This window comes from Solanum stenotomum, chromosome 7, assembly GCF_019186545.1.
Source record: "Solanum stenotomum isolate F172 chromosome 7, ASM1918654v1, whole genome shotgun sequence".
In the NCBI taxonomy this organism is placed as follows: Eukaryota; Viridiplantae; Streptophyta; class Magnoliopsida; order Solanales; family Solanaceae; genus Solanum; species Solanum stenotomum.
Genome location: NC_064288.1, coordinates 57,432,211 through 57,449,252, shown reverse-complemented (window position 1 = coordinate 57,449,252; position 17,042 = coordinate 57,432,211). Strand labels below are relative to the sequence as shown.

General features: G+C 26.5%; 3 protein-coding genes across 4 annotated transcripts in view; 1 reads left to right on the top strand and 2 right to left on the bottom strand.

The window, feature by feature from the left end:
- Positions 1 to 17,042, bottom strand: part of LOC125871526 (cryptochrome-1) — a 258,924-nt gene that overhangs the window by 20,781 nt on the left and 221,101 nt on the right. The window lies entirely within an intron of this gene.
- Positions 1 to 17,042, bottom strand: part of LOC125871545 (germin-like protein subfamily 1 member 7) — a 171,061-nt gene that overhangs the window by 75,038 nt on the left and 78,981 nt on the right. The window lies entirely within an intron of this gene.
- On the top strand, positions 14,438 to 16,430 carry LOC125871542 (transcription factor MYB4-like). Its single transcript, XM_049552165.1, has 3 exons — positions 14,438 to 14,676; positions 14,979 to 15,108; positions 15,811 to 16,430. Exons 1-3 carry the CDS (start codon positions 14,544 to 14,546, stop codon positions 16,352 to 16,354), a joined length of 807 nt encoding a protein of 268 aa, XP_049408122.1. The 5' UTR covers positions 14,438 to 14,543; the 3' UTR covers positions 16,355 to 16,430.

The window sequence follows — 17,042 nt, the reverse complement described above, 5'->3', positions numbered from 1 at the left end:
TGAACACTTTATACACATTGGGTAAACTCCTCACAATGTAATACCTTGCAAACCATACTGAAAATATAAATTACACTAAGCAAGTCCTATACGACTGACTCGTTCCTATACGACTGACTCGTCGATACTGTAGAAATTAAACTCTTATAATAAAACTTAAATGACACCTCATGAACCACTGTGGTTTGAGAAATAAAAAAACCCTGTATACATATATTCTTTGAAAGGGTTTAATTTTGATAAGACAATTGTTTCTTTGCTTTAATTAATTCAAAGAGAAATGACCTAATTTTATCTTCTAATTATTTCCCATCACATAATTATGAGAATCTTTAAGCACCTATTTATTTGTGCTGAACTTAGCTAGAAGTTGAATCTTAACTGATTTTGACCACAAACTTTACCTTATTTTTGTCTAATTGCGTCTCAAATTTGGAGTTCCCAAAGTCTTATATTTCTGCTGAAATAGAGAAAATCATACTACCTTTTATCGATATTTTTGTTTGTAACAAAATTTAAATATATGGATAATAAATCAACTATAAATAAAATTTTAAGAAACAAGATATTATTGATAAAACAATATGATTTCCTTTCTTGATTCATCTCTCCTAATATTTCTCTGTGATTCGAGGGCCGTTAATGACGCATTTCTCGAACTAGGATAATTTGAATTAAATTTCTTTATTAATATTCTATGAATTTAGAGAATGCTCGAGATGTCTAACTGAAATAGAACTTATCTCGTAGAGTCCTACAAAATTTTGATGTCGTACAGTTTTATTTTCCCAAAAGTTAGAAAACACTAGCACAATAGTTTTGAAACATTTGTAACTTAATCAATGATGACATGATATAATTTGAGACTAATTGGGGTCACACGTACCTCCACTAGAAAAAATGTGCTGGTGATATATAGTGTTAGATACATTTTTTAGGTCACATATAAAGAAAAAATGGAGAAGGTTGACATTCATTTTATTTTATTATGTAGAAGTCTAATAACTCATTGGTTATACTATTCGTTTTTGAATCTAAGTTTGTACGGATCTAAAAGGTATTATTAGGATTTAAGGGTTGCTCCTTTTTTCAACAATATATATATATATGTGAGATAACTCGATCATTTACATTGTTGGTCCCAAATCCGAATAAAAAGGAAAGGTTGTCTCAATTAAAAATAATTTTTCTACCCCATAAAGGTAGGGGTAAGGTTGTATACGTTTTTATCCTCCTCAGACTCCACTTGTGGAATTACACTAAGTTTTTTTGTTGATTGGACGCAAATGTAATATTTATATTTCCTACCAATAGTAATATTGTCTCTTTGGATCTAATGTCAATTCGACAGCCTAAGTTCTAACTCACCGTCTAAAAGTTAAGTTAAAGAGAAGAGCTAGAATTGTCCAAGACTTATAAGGAGTCAAGCAATCTCGTTTTGATTCAATGAGGGATTCCATTTTATTCATTAACAACTCCATCACGCCCGAATTCAAACATTCTTTTATCATCGATTACACTATTTGATCAGAAGCGTAACATTTAAGGACCATGAGCATATTCACAACTCTCTAGATGTAAAGCAATGGATATACATGGATCATATTTCATATTGTAAAATCCTGATTACGATATAGATTAAGTGACGAACAAACACTAATGCGATTTTTTAAATAGTTTAATTATAGTTGTGAAGACCACTAATCACATGCATGCACTTAATTTTCTTTTAAAAGATAAAAAACAAAAGAAGACAAATTACATAAATACACACTTTTTATTTCACTTATTTCCATTATTCCCTATTACTTTTAAAAATCTCCAAAATCTCTTATTTCTTTAATGTATCCGAGTTGCATATTAATGTATTCGAGCCAGTATTTAATGTATCCGAGCTAGTTTTTAATGTATCCGAGCCAGTATTTAATGTATTCTAGCTAATATTATGTATCCGAGCTAGTTTTTAATGTATCTGAGCTACATACTAATATATCCAAGACAATATTTAATGTATCCAAGCTACATATTAATGTATCCGAGCTTCAATTATTGTATCCAGTTTTTTTAATTTTTAAGGGATTAATGTAATTAGAAATTTATTAGGGATAGATTGTAATTTCATATTAAAACTATGAGATTTATATAATTTAACCAAAAAATATATATACAATGTGAATACGCCTTATTTTTTATAAGAAATATACTGCATGTCGATCAATAAAATACTAAAAATTTTAAAAAGATGTATGTATGCTACCCACACGTGTGCTATATATATATTTTATATAAAAACAATAGCCTAAAATGTTGACTTTGACTAATTAATTCAAAGCCTTACCAAAAAGTGCAGCATTTTTTGTTGCTACACTAAATTTACGAATATTAGTCAACCTTCTCTTAGTATTTTTATTTTATTTAAATTTCGTTGGACAAAATAAAAAAACGTAATAGCTGTTAATAGCTGTAACTAATAGTAGCGAAGTCACCAACGTAGTTCATCGTCTATGATTTTTCGTTAAAGGAAGTTCGGATGAACGTTCTACCACTCTTCTAATTTCGTACCTGATTATAACATTACGTAAGAAAAGAAATAAATAAAGAAAAAAACTACAAAATGTAAAGAAATGAGAATAATAAATAAATAAATAATGGTACGTCATAAACTATAAGAAAATAAATAAATAAATAAAAAAACTACAAAATGTAAAGAAATGAGAATAATAAATAAATAAATAAATACATATATAAATAAGTAAATAAGGGTACGTCATAAAGTATAGGAATTAGGAAATGAAATTTACGGCTTGGTTTGATCGGTGGTTAAATTTTTATATATCGCTTGTTAAATTTATCGTTATTACATGACGAAAAACCTCATTTTATATAATGTTTGATTTGTCATGATTACATAATTACTTTTTAAAGAGTAATTATTGTTACCAACATTTTGGCAAGTTTATTATCTAATAATTAATTCTATTTTATTGTACTTTTTTATAACATACTCCACCCCTTAAACGTATTTTTCTCGTATGTTTATTCTTCAAATCGTGGGTGTATAATGTAACGATAAAAAATAATATAATCTATTCATAACATTGAACAAAACAATACAATATAACACAATATACTGTTAAGATGAAAATGTCGAAAGATTATCAAGTATTAACATGACACTGATGAAAACACTAGTGGACTAAAAAATTATTATTAGTGTTATTAAAAAAAAGGATAATATTGAAAGGGAATTATACAACAGTTGAGTTGGACAAATAAGAGAAATATTATCAAATTATACCCAATACAGCTGGAAACTTATATTTACTCAAAAAAGGAATCTTTATTTTATTTTATTTTATTTTATTTTGATGTGGATATAATTAGATTTTGACCAATTATTATTGAATTTTAGGACGCTTCATGGAATTGAATAGCAGACATTTTTTTTAAAAAAAACAGGTGGGTCCTCTTTTATTTCGAGCGCTTCACTCAAATTATAAATTAAAGAGCATAGTGGACATCCAATTATTTTTCAACTTTATAAAATTTGATTTATTTTGCCACTTTTAAACACTGTTAGAGGTATCATTATCATGGACTAAGGTCTTAAACTTCACAATCTTAAATACACCTTAAAACATTGCATATATCTACTTTTTGTTAGTATGATATCACATCATGTAGTGGATACGGAATTTTGTCTAGTTTTGGTCGATTCACGTCTGAGAGTTTATTTTTGAGATTAAACTAATTTTCTTATCACGATATCAAAATGATCAAGTTCATTCCAATTGTTTAATTACCCAACCTGGATCATCATGTTATGTTATTCATGCTCCGATTGTGAGTGTGTAGGAGTTGTTAGTATCCCACGTCAATGGTGACTATAACGTGACAATTATAATTTTGTCCTCTTATTTAATTTTAAGGCAAATATCGACTCTTAAACTAATTTTTAAGATTGAGTTGATCTCAAGATCAATTTTCTTATTATGGTATTCCAATTGTTAATTATCCAATGTGGGCCACCATATAACGTTTTTCACGCTTCAGTTGTGAGTGTTGCAAAAGATGTTAATATTCTAGATCGGTGGTAGATAGATGTGACATTTTGTCTTCTTATAATATTTTGGATAATCATCACCTCACGAGCTAACTTTTGAAAATGAATAGTCCTAAATTTTATTTTATTTTATTATCGCATCAGAATCAAGTCGAGTTAGACTTAAAGTCCGTTTCATTATATTATATTATTATATTAGAATGGAGTCAATTTCAACTATTTATTCACCACATATAAACCCTCATATTATCAATAGTGGATATGCCAATTTATCTTCTTATATAATTTAGACAATTTTTGTACCTCATATTAATATTTATGGCTGTATTAAATGCAAAGTCTATTTTCCTTGTCAACATTACCATTTTTTAATGTATTGATTGATCCACAATTACCATTCAAGATTAGTTGCCATTAGTGAATCCAATTGGATTTCTTTTTCTTAGTTGCCATTAGTGAATCAATAAAATGACAAAAGAAGAGTAGAATCAAGACATTTGTGTAATGACACAGAGAACAAGTGGTATGGTTACATCGATTGGTTGCTGGTTAGAGACTTAGAGTTATATAAGTATTGATAATATATAAATTAATTATGTAAAGTTAAGTTATTTCATCTTTTAGCGTGCATAAAATAATACATAAATTTTCTTACAATTCATATATGTATTCGTTATGCGAAATAGTAAATTAGTAATCAATATCGTATTTAATTAATATACAGAAATTTATACATTACAACTAAAATATCATCGAACATACTATTATTATACTGATCACGATATATGAATAACTTACTTCCTAACTATCGATCCAACTACCTCACGTGGTAGTAGTAATACAATACTCTTAGAAGTCAATTCTTACATATAACTTGGAGAAAGAGTAACTAATAAAAAAAATTATAGCTAAGTCAAGCAATGAGGCCTAATGTTGCAAATATTTTGAATATTTCAACTTTTGCATTTATAGACTAGATTTACCAATAAATCACCAAATATAACCTCTATGTTTAAAGTCCAAAATGCCTTTAAGTGATATATCTTTTTGTTTTATAGTCAATGGTTCGATAAGATGAATATGAAAATAGTAGAGTGATGACGTAAGGCTCGATATATTATATATTTATCATGCTAATTTTTTATTGCATTTTTTATTTTCCACCCGATATCTAATATTTATACTTGTGTTTAGCTAAATCTGAATTCGTGCATTACAGGTTAATTCCATTTTTGGAGGCAGAAATATGATTTTTTTTTATTTAATTAGCTTATGTCAACATATCTATTTATTAAATTTCTTTCTTTTTTGGGGGACAAACTTTAGTTGTTTACGAATCTTTTTTTGGCTGCAGATATAAACTTTATTTGACAATTTTTCCATTAAATCCAAAAATTATTACAACATGTCAACCAATGTGAACTAAGCTTTTTCTCTCATTTGTACTATTATTATTTAATTATTTTACTTGTCATATTTTTTAAAAATAATTTAACTAAATTATTGAAATTTATTATTTGATTTTTATGTGAATATTATTATTATATTCATCATATTAATCTATCTCTATATTTACTGAGTACAATAAAAAATTATTAATTAATTTATTTTAATTTTTCAAAATAATAATTATCTGAACCAACTATGTTTAATAAGTGCGACAATTAAAATGAACCTGACTATATACTTTTTTTTCTTTCCAAAAATAACGTATACATGTACACATATTAAATAAAAAGTAGTAGAATTATAAAACGTGATAAAAAGAATGTAGACACCTTTCCGCCCATTTATTTTTTTATTCCTATTCAATTTGGTTCGTAATCATTTAACTTTTGATTCAAATTTACTTAAAATATATTAATTTCCAATATTGACTGTTGATTTGTTTTCTAAAAATACAGATCCATTTTAGTCTTTTTAAACTTAATTTGGTTGTCATTTGACTCTTGTTTTTTTCAATAGACACAACTTTTTACTCTACTTTTATAGTTTTATGTATGGTATCCTTTGAATTTTGTTCATATTATTTTTACCTTATTCTATATACTCAAGTTGACTAACAAAAAATTAAAATAAAGCAGCATCCAAATTTAGACAACAAATGTGATTCTTATCACGTAACAGTTAACAGTAGTCGATGTTTATTTTAAAGCACGATTAATCTGAATAAATACAATATAATATATTGAATCAAATATTTTTTTAAGAGTGATGACCAAATTAAACATGATTTACCACTACGTGACTGGATTAGATGTAAATATGTTACTTTCTCTGTTTCAATTTTTATGATTTATTTTAAAAAAAATTCATCAGTATAAAAAAGAATGATAAATTTCTATATTTAGTAATGATATAACTTTTAAAAATTCATTTTAAGCTTAGTGAAATGTTTTATAGTCATGCAACATTTACTACTTATTTAAATTATTTCATATCATAAGTTTCAGAAGTTTTTTGTTCTTTCTTAAACTCACTCCGTATCAAATCAAATTACATCACATAGATTGAGACAAAGAGAACAATGACTATGTCTTCAAACAAACAAAAGGGCAGTGCATTGCAGTAAAAGAAATTGAGACGGTATTTTATAAATAGTCTATATAAGTATTTTGAATATCTTAACTTTTTTTTTCACGATCGTCTAGAAAATGGATGTAAAAATATTACAATCAATATGATGAAGAGTGACATTGCTTCTTCGGTCTAAATTCAAAAAAAAAAAATTGAAATATAATTTTATTGCACCATAATAAATAAAAAATGTGCTTAATTTCAAGTAAATAAGTTATTAATCTTGCACAAACTTATGGGTAAAAGATTATAATTATTTGAATATTTGTATGAGGGAAGTGAAATATTATATATGGCCTAAAGATTTATTTTAAAATTACTTAAATACCCCTAACACTGTGGGGTATATATATCTAGAGATAGATACGCGTGACTGAAAAAAATATTTTAGTAATCAACTTTTATTATGTATATTCATATGATTAAACCTCAATTAGCCATAAATAAGAAAGGAGGAAAAGCTAAAGGTAACAAAAATCTTAGTAGCTCAGTTAGTACTATTTTATTTTTATTTTGTTGGTGAGGATCGATTTTTCGATTTTGTAATTTTCTCCCTTGTTTCTCCTTCCTTTACGAAGAATAAATTCTTGAAAAATACTTTTTAGTAAATATTTTACTGATAAACAAGTGACTTTCTTATTTATTTTTTAGTGTTTGCTAAATAAAAAATTATTCAAGAATACTTTTATGTAATTTAACAAAACACTACATAAATGGGATAAGGTTGGGAGTGGGGATTCGACAACAGCAGGCGGGAGGAATATGGGTCAAGGGGCGGAGCTGCAGCCGGCGAAGGGTGGTCAGCCTGACACCCTTCACCAAAAAATTAGATTATGTATATAGATAAAATATTTTTTATTATGTGGATATACAAATAAATGAACGCTTTTAAACACAATAAAGGTTTGTGGTCCCGCTGTAAGTGTGCTCATTTAAGTGCCTAAGGTCCTTGGTTCGATTTCTTCCTGTTTCATTTTAACAAAATCTTCTATTTTTTTTTTATTTATTTTTTTTTTTAAAAATGGTATTCAACGAGTAGAGGGAGTGTATTCAACGGAGTAGCTAACATTGTTTTTTCTTGATTTTTTCATCTGTCAATTTTGATTTATACCATTGATAGTTTTATAATTTGAGTTTTCGTATGATGTAGTTAGAAGATATGTAAATTTTAAATTTGAATGCACCCATTTATCAGTAAAAATAAATAAATTGTGCACCCTCTTAACTAAAAAAATTCACCCTTTCAAAGTTTCTTGGCGAAATTTCTGCCCTCGCCACCTTGGGGGTGGACAATGGTTGAGTTAAGATTTTCAGTAAGGAGATTCAAATATAAAGAATTATATCTATTATATATACGTGAAAAATAATTGAAATAATATATAAATATTTAGTGTAATATTACGTCGAAGAAGACTCGAACCTACCTAACTCTACCTTGAAAATAGATAAACTTGAAATATTACTTCTATAACTTATATTTCATACTCCTAATATACCCTTTAACTTCTATAACTAATTTTTTCACTTTCGTTAGATGAAGGGTATATGTGAGCTCCTTTTGTAATGGAAGAATATATATATGTGAGTCATTTATATAACAATAGAGGTATATATGAGTCATTTTCATAATAAAGGATATAACAACTCTAAACGACAAAGTTGATGGGTATATTAAACTCTTCTCCCTTACACAAACCATTTTATTCATTTCAAAACATTTAGGGGTCGTTTGATAGAGTGTATAAGAATAATGCTGAATATGATGTATTAGTAATGCATGCATTAGTAATGCAAGCATTAGTAATGCTTGCATTAGTTATGCTTGCATTATTTCTTATACATTGTTTGGTTTGATGGATTGGAAATAGCAAACCTTGTATAAAGATTATTAAAAAAATATTTGTTTACAAAAATACCCCCACATTCTTTTACAATAATAATAATAATAATAATAATAATTATTATTATTATTATTATTATTATTATTATAATTATTATAATTTTTATTATAATAATAATTATTATAATTATTATAATAATAATTATTATTATAATAATAATTATTATTATAATAATAATTATTATTATATTGTTATTATTATAATTATAATTATAATTATTATTATAATAATTATTATTATAATAATTATATTATTATTATAATTGTTATTATAATAATAATTATTATAATTATAATTATAATAATAATAATTATTATTATTATTATTATTAGAGGGTAGTTTTGTCATTAGTTAATCTAATGCATGCATTAAAACCATTGCATTGCTAATACCTAGAAATCCATGGTATTAGCAATACACACCTTAATACACAATAGAGTGTATAACTAAGCAAGCATTAGTTATACATAGGTTGGAAAAGAGTACCAAACAAGGTACTAGTAATACACACTGCTAATGCATGCGTTATTTTTTCTAATACACTCTACCAAACGACCCCTTAATTATTTTGATCAACCAAAATATGAACAAATTGAAACATTGTGCACCAAACACAATCCAAAAAGTATATAGTAAAATAAAAATAATACAAAAAGATGTTTATCGATAGAAGTGAGCAAAGCACGTGGATTGACTTTGATAAGACAATCACGTGCACTATTATTTTAAGTATGTAATTTGCAGCTTGTGCCACTAAAGTCTATCCATTGTTACTTTCAAACAGTATTAATTTTGCAATTTGGGTTTGTGGTCCCTCTACATACCAAACATTTTACGAAGGAATTAAGATTTTTTGTCCACTTACAAAATAAATAAATAAAATAATTTTTAAGTATATTCATTTTCAAGTTATCGAAGATATAAAATGTGTCCACAAAAGTAAGAGTGAAGAGAAAGCGAAAGAAGAAAGTGTTTTCTCGTTCGATTGATCAATTCATATGCTTGAATTGAAGCCCAAACTCATATTCTGACTAAGAAAAGTACAACTTTCTACCTTGAGAACATTGATATACGACCTTTCCAATTTATGGAGCAGAGTGTGAACCTAAATCAATATGAAAGATATTTAATGAGTTATCACAAGGATTAAAAGTTTCTAATAATTGAGAGACCAAAATTACTATCAGGCCGTCACAAATTATTTTATTTTTAAAAAAGAAAGAAACAAACACCAATACAACATCATGTTAATAGCTTATAATTTATAAGTAGTAAGCATATAAATTATTAATTCTAATTTATGATTTTTGAATTATTTTTATTGTTTTGGCTTAAAAATAAATATCTAAAAATACTTTTTTAATTTTAGTCAAAAACGAAAAAATACTCAAAAATTATTTTAACTTAAAAATACTAAAAATAAACCAATTCAAACAAACTCTAAGTTAATAACATACATAAAATATATATTAATTTTATAGTATTTTCCAAATTAAAAATAAAATATATATATATATATATATATATAGTTGTTTACAAAATTAATGAATGGTTGAATTGAATCTTTTTGTTTAATAAAAGTTCATCATAAAATAACATTAATTTGTGTTAAAAGTAAAGACTATGCTAGTATTTGGCCATAGATTTCTAGATATTCTTGGCAAATATTATTTGGGTGATAATTTTGGTGAAATTTCACCATGTGTTTGGCCATAGTATTTGGGAAATATATTTCACTTTTTTAGAAAAATATGATTTTACCCATAAGTTTTAAAAACTATCAAAACTAACTATAAGTTTGTATTACAAGTCAATTGAATCTTCGTTGCAACAATAACAAATAGTGTCCATGACACTAGAGCAATGTGGTAGTTTAGAGTGAGTGCAACAAACATCATTTCATACATCGTGAAATCGACAAAGCATATGATTTTGTTACCCTGAGCCGATTGTTCATCATTTTCATCAACAACCATATCATCATTTAATATTCACTGAATATTTCATCACTACTTTGGTGTTCACGTGAAAAAATATGTAATACAACACAAACAACTACTATAGAGGGTGTTTTTGTAAAAGATAAAAGTTTGGGGTAAATTTCAATTTTCAAAAGATCCCAAATAATGAGATTTGGCCCAAATATTAGAAAAAACTAGTATTTGAAAATTTGGGATATTTGCCAAAAATATTTATCAAATAATGACAAATTATATGGACAAACACTATTTACCAATTTTTTTCCCAAATATTATTTGGGAAATCTATGGCCAAACAGACTACAGCTAATTAAGAGGCCAATCAAAAGAGAGGTCTTAATCTTATACAGAGAGGCGGCTAATTAAAGCAAAACAGTTGTGATTATGTTTGAATAGACAAGTCTCATCCAACCATATCTTTTCTTGGATTTAGTCTTATTTAATTTAATTATGAAAATTTATTTTATTTTTTATTTCTTTTCTAAAACATGAGATAAAGTTGTCATTAAATTAATCAGGGCCGTTTGATAGCTAGTTTGGGAGTGAGTTATACATGTGTTAAGATTTTGTATAAGTAATACTACATCTGGTTAGTCACTTAGTTGGTTATGACGTAGGTTAATCATATACGAAATTAATATGGTGTTTGGTTTGCAATTTAGAAAGTAGAAACACACATAACTAATACATCTATAAGCTATGAGGAAATATATAAACACGCATATATTTTTCCGAAGATTAAAATACAAAAGTTTTTAAAAAAAATTCCTTCAAACGTGATTTGAGTTATGATGTAGCATATCTTGTCTGATGTTTGATATTCATATTGAGATCTAATCTAAATACTCCTCTCCTGATATGAATTACGAATCCTTGACCACTTACATTGTCCTACATTATTCAATTGAAATGAAATATTACTATCGAAATTGAATTATACAACGCTACCAATAATCTAGATTTTTTCCATCTATGAATGAATCTTCCCTATTGAAAATTAACACCCCTCTAAGACTCCAACATTAATTTCAATGTTGATAACCCTACAATCAAATTGATACTATAATAATAAAAAATAATCATATTTAAGATATATATTACGAATCAAAAGTATACAATTTGAAAAGACTGACCAATTATGTTGTTTTGTCCATAAAAGATGTTTAATAAACTATACAACAAAATTAATAATTAATTCAGTTGGAATAAAAGTACACTTAGCATACCAGATTTGGCTCACTCAAACTTCATATAGTATAAAAATAATTAAAAAAAATTAGGGGACCAACTTGCACTTTTTGTAAACTTGAGAAACTACAACTCACCTTCCTGTAACTTTACAATTAATTATTTTTAAGTCCTTGAGGAAACAAAAATTAACAAGTTAAACACCCGTGTGTACTAATTTCAAAGCATTAATTTTTTATTATTCTTTCTGTTCATGTTCGACTTGACACGTTTCTTAACAAATAATAATAAAAATAATTTCATTACATTATTTTTTTCCAACAATTAAAAAGAATCATATTTAATAATCAAAAAAATTAAATATAATAAATTAGTTTTAACATTTCAGATCTTTTATAGTGGATAAATAAAAATTAGCGGAGGAGTAATAACTAAATCCAACTTGTCATGTGGTGACGACAAGTTTTGTTTAATTTCTTTCTCTCAATAAATAAATATAACGACAAATTTTTCAACTTTGATTAATGACAAAAAGATGAATAAAATTCACGAATTTTTCATGCAAGATTATAATTTGTCCATGCATTTATTGGGGCCCTACATAAGTCATCTCTCGTGTTTTTTTACCAAATCACTTCATGACAAATTCTTATATAAATTTAATTTACATAGTTTCAAAGCTAAATAATCACTTTTACAAAGTCCACATACTTAACGTAAAATAATTAAACATGATTTATTCAAATCTTTATCTAACCTATATTTAGAAAAGTTACGATCCATCAAAGTTTTTATCTCATATCAGATAGAGATAAAATCTGTGTACATTTTACTTTTTTCGTAATCCACTTATCGCTCATGCTGAGTATGTTATTGTTATTGTTTAAATTAATTTTTCTTCCTTTTTAATTTTTTGTGGATTGAACGATTGATAATTATATGTATCTAAATTAAATATTTTTTGATGATTTGTGACTTGCTATATTATTTTTATGAGATACTTGTTATTTTTTACTAAAAATACATACCAGATAACTCTATTTATAAAGACTAGAATGTATGAGAAGAAGTTACCTAATAATATCCAAACTACATTATTGACCATTATGCCCCACCTTAAATGCAAAAGTATGAACTAATTTTATATCAAGTACTGGAGTTTAATAAGTCATGTTATTAAGGGAAAATATGTTAAAATTAAATAATTTTTCTAATAGAAATACAATACTCCCTCTATTTTAAGATGTATATGAAATTTAAGAAATATGAAAAGACTTTGAAATATTTTAAAACTAATCTTAAAAAAGTGTACATTTTAGTAGATTTTTTGCCAAACTAGTAAAACACAATATAGGTAAAATATTGATAATGTTATTAAATATTTGTCAACTAAGGATTTTTTATTCTTCTTTAGATAGACAAAAAAGAAAAATGTGTCATATAAATTGAGATACACAAAATTTTCTTTTTTTAGACATAGTATTAAAAAAATGTGTCACATAAATGAAACAAATCTGGGTAACTCCTTATTGTTTTTTCTTAATTAGTTAGCGTTTGACCATAAATTATGAATCACATTTTAAAAAATTGTCATTAAATATTTGTTTGACCACAAAATTTCACGCATGATCATAAATTATGAATCATATTTTAAAATAAAAATCTTTAAATATTTGTTTGACCATGAAATTTGGCGTTTGATCATAAATTAAGAATCACATTTTAAAAATTATCCTTAAATATTTGTTTAGCCATAAAAATTAATTTTATCAATTAAAATATTTATTTGACCACAAAGTTTAATTTTTTTCAAAATAAAATCAATATTCAAAATTCAAAAATCACAACTTTAAAATCTATGACCAAACGAAATCCCGTTTAATATCATATCATTCATGTTGGAAAAGTGAACCAAATACTAATTGATTTGGTAAAATTAGTAGCATTCTTCTTTAGATGGACTAAAAAGGAAAATATGTCATATAAATTGAGACACACAAATTTTTCTTTTTTAGACATATTATTAGAAAAATGTGTTACATAAATGAGATAAATTTGGGTAACTCCTTATTGTTTTTTCTTAATTAGTTAGTGTTTGACCATAAATTATGAATCATATATTAAAAAATTATCATTAAATATTTGTTTGGCCATGAAATTTGGTGTGTGATCATAAATTATGAATCATATTTTTAAAAAAATATCTTTAAATATTTGTTTGACCATGAAATTTGGTGTTTGATCATAAATTAAAAATCATTCTTTAAAAAAATATCCTTAAATATATGTTTGACTTTATTTGTCAAAATATTTATTTGACCACAAACTTTTAATTGTTTTTCCAAATAAAATTAATATTCAGATACAATTTCAAATTTCAAAAATAAAAATCACGACTTTAAAATCTATGACCAAACAAAAGCCCGTTTAATATCACACCATTCATATTGGAAAAGTGAGCCAAATAATTGATTTAGTAAAACTAGTGTCATGCACACTTGTCGCACACGTAGTAAAAAAAAATATCCACTCAAACCATAGTAATTATTTTTCCTTTTATTATTATTATTTTCCTAGAGAGAGAAACTAATCCAACTTCGAGGAAATCGCAGCAATAGACTTTTTCTTATTATTTTTCCTTTTTAAAAAGCTATTAGAGTATAACTCAAAACCCCCATAAATACCTCACACATCCAAAGCATTTCCTCCCACTCATATTGTGAATACTCATTTCTCACACACACAAAAAAAAAACACTACTACTTTTGAAGAAGAATACCAAAATTCAATTGATTAAAGATAAAAAAAAAAAAGTTCATCAAGTTAAAGAAAAAAATGGTTAGAGCTCCTTGTTGTGAGAAGATGGGGTTGAAGAAAGGGCCATGGACTCCAGAAGAAGATCAAATTCTCATCTCTTACATTCAATCAAATGGTCATGGCAATTGGAGAGCCCTCCCTAAACTAGCTGGTAATTAATTGCCTCAAATTCCGACTCTACCTCTGTTCACACTTAATTCGGGCCACTCAAAGCCCGTTTAAGAGAAACAGGCTTTTTGTCAGGAGCTTTTTCGCTCCTTTGGACAATCATTTTGTTTCCATTTTCGGTCGAATAACTTTGTTTCGGGCTTTGTGAAGCCCGGTAAAAAACAAACGGGCTTTTTCATTTTTTATCTGAAAAATTGGCGAAAATTGAAAAAAAAAATTAATTACTAGAACTTAATGTGGCATTTTTAATTAGTAAAACTAATGATTTTTTTTATTAATTATCAGGATTATTGAGATGTGGAAAGAGCTGCAGACTTCGTTGGACAAATTATTTGCGTCCAGATATTAAAAGAGGAAATTTCACAAGAGAAGAAGAAGATAGCATTATTCAATTACATGAAATGCTTGGCAATAGGTGAGTTTATAATTTTCATTTTTTTTTTCAAATTATTATTTACTAATTTTAGTAAATTGGGTTTCTCGAATATTCATTTCTTTTAGATCTGTCACATTCATATAACATAGTTTTTTTTTTCTTATTTAAACAAAACAAAAAGAAGAAATAAATTAAAGGACTTTTAAAAAGAGTGAAACGGCAAGAAGAATAATGATCATAGTTCTAAAAAAGCTGATTTTTTTTTTTGTTAAAAAAAAGAGTATTGTCTTTATCACATTCAGTAATGTCTTGCATGCTGATAATCATTATTCACAAAAATAATTAATCAAACTTTATAGTTTTTCCTTTAATTTATTTCCTTTTTTTAAAAGCCAATATTACCAAATATTCAATGAAATTACATTAAATATATTATTTTTATTATTTTAATCATTTATCTTTTTATTTTGTTTGTATCTAGGAATAATCCAAAGATTATGAAAAAGATTCGTTTAGACATGTTTTTAGTTACATTAATTAATCTCATTTGCAAATCTAGTTGCATTTAATTATAAGTTAAACAAATCAAGTCATGTGGTGCATAGCTCCATAGGTTCTTGTGACAAAATAATTAAAGTTTTAAGCACTATAATAATTCTTGTCCACTTCTCTAAATTAATTAAATCACAAAAAGATTTGTTTAGATTTGTATTAATTAAATTTTCCTTTTTTTTTCTTCAGATGGTCTGCGATAGCAGCTAGATTACCGGGACGAACAGATAATGAAATTAAGAATGTATGGCACACTCACTTGAAAAAAAGGCTTAAAAATTATCAGCCTCCTCAAAACTCCAAAAGACACTCAAAAAACAACAATGATTCCAAAGCTCCTTGTACTTCTCAAATTGATTTGAAAAGTTCAAACAATTTTAGCAACAACCAACAAGACGGGCCCGGGCTTGGGTCCGGCCCGAACTCTCCACAATTGTCATCTAGCGAGATGTCGACTGTCACGGCCGATTCACTAGCCGTGACAATGGGCATCTCGAATGGTAGTGATCAAATGGACTCATCTGAAAATTTTATCCCAGAGATCGACGAGAGTTTTTGGACAGACGATTTATCCACGAGAGGTGGTGAAGAATTACAAGTTCAATTTCCATTTCATGACATGAAGCAAGAAAGTGTGGAGATGGATGTTGGAGCAAAATTAGAGGATGACATGGACTTTTGGTACAATGTTTTCATAAAGTCTGGGGACTTATTAGAGTTACCAGAATTTTGAGGGGTTAATTTTGTTGTTTTCAAAACTTGAAGTAGTGGAATGCCAACTAATTATTAGTGGTGCTTTGGGATTTTTTGGGAGTCGACAAGTTTGAAAATTCTTGTTTGTTTATTGACTTTAAAGTTCTTGAGAGGACCAACAAAAAAATACAAGTTGATCCTTTTCTTTTCTTTTTTTAGCTAGGAAATTTTTTTTCTTTTTATTTTCATATTTTTGTTTTGAAACTTTTTAGTTTAGTTTAATTGGGAAAAAAGTATAGTGGATGGTGATGTGAAAAAGGGGAAATTATTGGAGATATTGGAGAAAAGAATTCAAGAAACTCTATTTATATCCTCCTAACTTAATTAGATTAATTGTATGTGAAGTATATCCTTCATTCCTTTGTAACATCACATTTTAACAAAAAAAGTAAAATAAATAAATACAAGGAATTTGTTATTCTTCTTATCGTCTTGTCATTGGATGAATTGTTATGTATCCTTAATTTACTAATTTACTAATTCACTTTTTCTTTTTGGGATCATATGTGATATTTGATATTTATTGGAGTAAATATCTCAAAAGGTCACTCAAGTATGTGAAACTATTTGAGAAAGTCATTCAACTTGATTTTATATCAATAAAATCACTCAACTTATGGATTTTCTTTTATAAAATCACTCAACTTAAATTATTTTTCTAGAAAATC

Bases quoted from the DNA above. Each gene is read 5' to 3' on its own strand.
- LOC125871542 (XM_049552165.1), top strand. From the start codon at position 14,544: ATGGTTAGAGCTCCTTGTTGTGAGAAGATGGGGTTGAAGAAAGGGCCA. The intron at 14,677-14,978 runs GTAATTAATTGC...ATTAATTATCAG, and splicing joins AGCCCTCCCTAAACTAGCTG to GATTATTGAGATGTGGAAAG. The intron at 15,109-15,810 runs GTGAGTTTATAA...TTTTTTCTTCAG, and splicing joins CATGAAATGCTTGGCAATAG to ATGGTCTGCGATAGCAGCTA.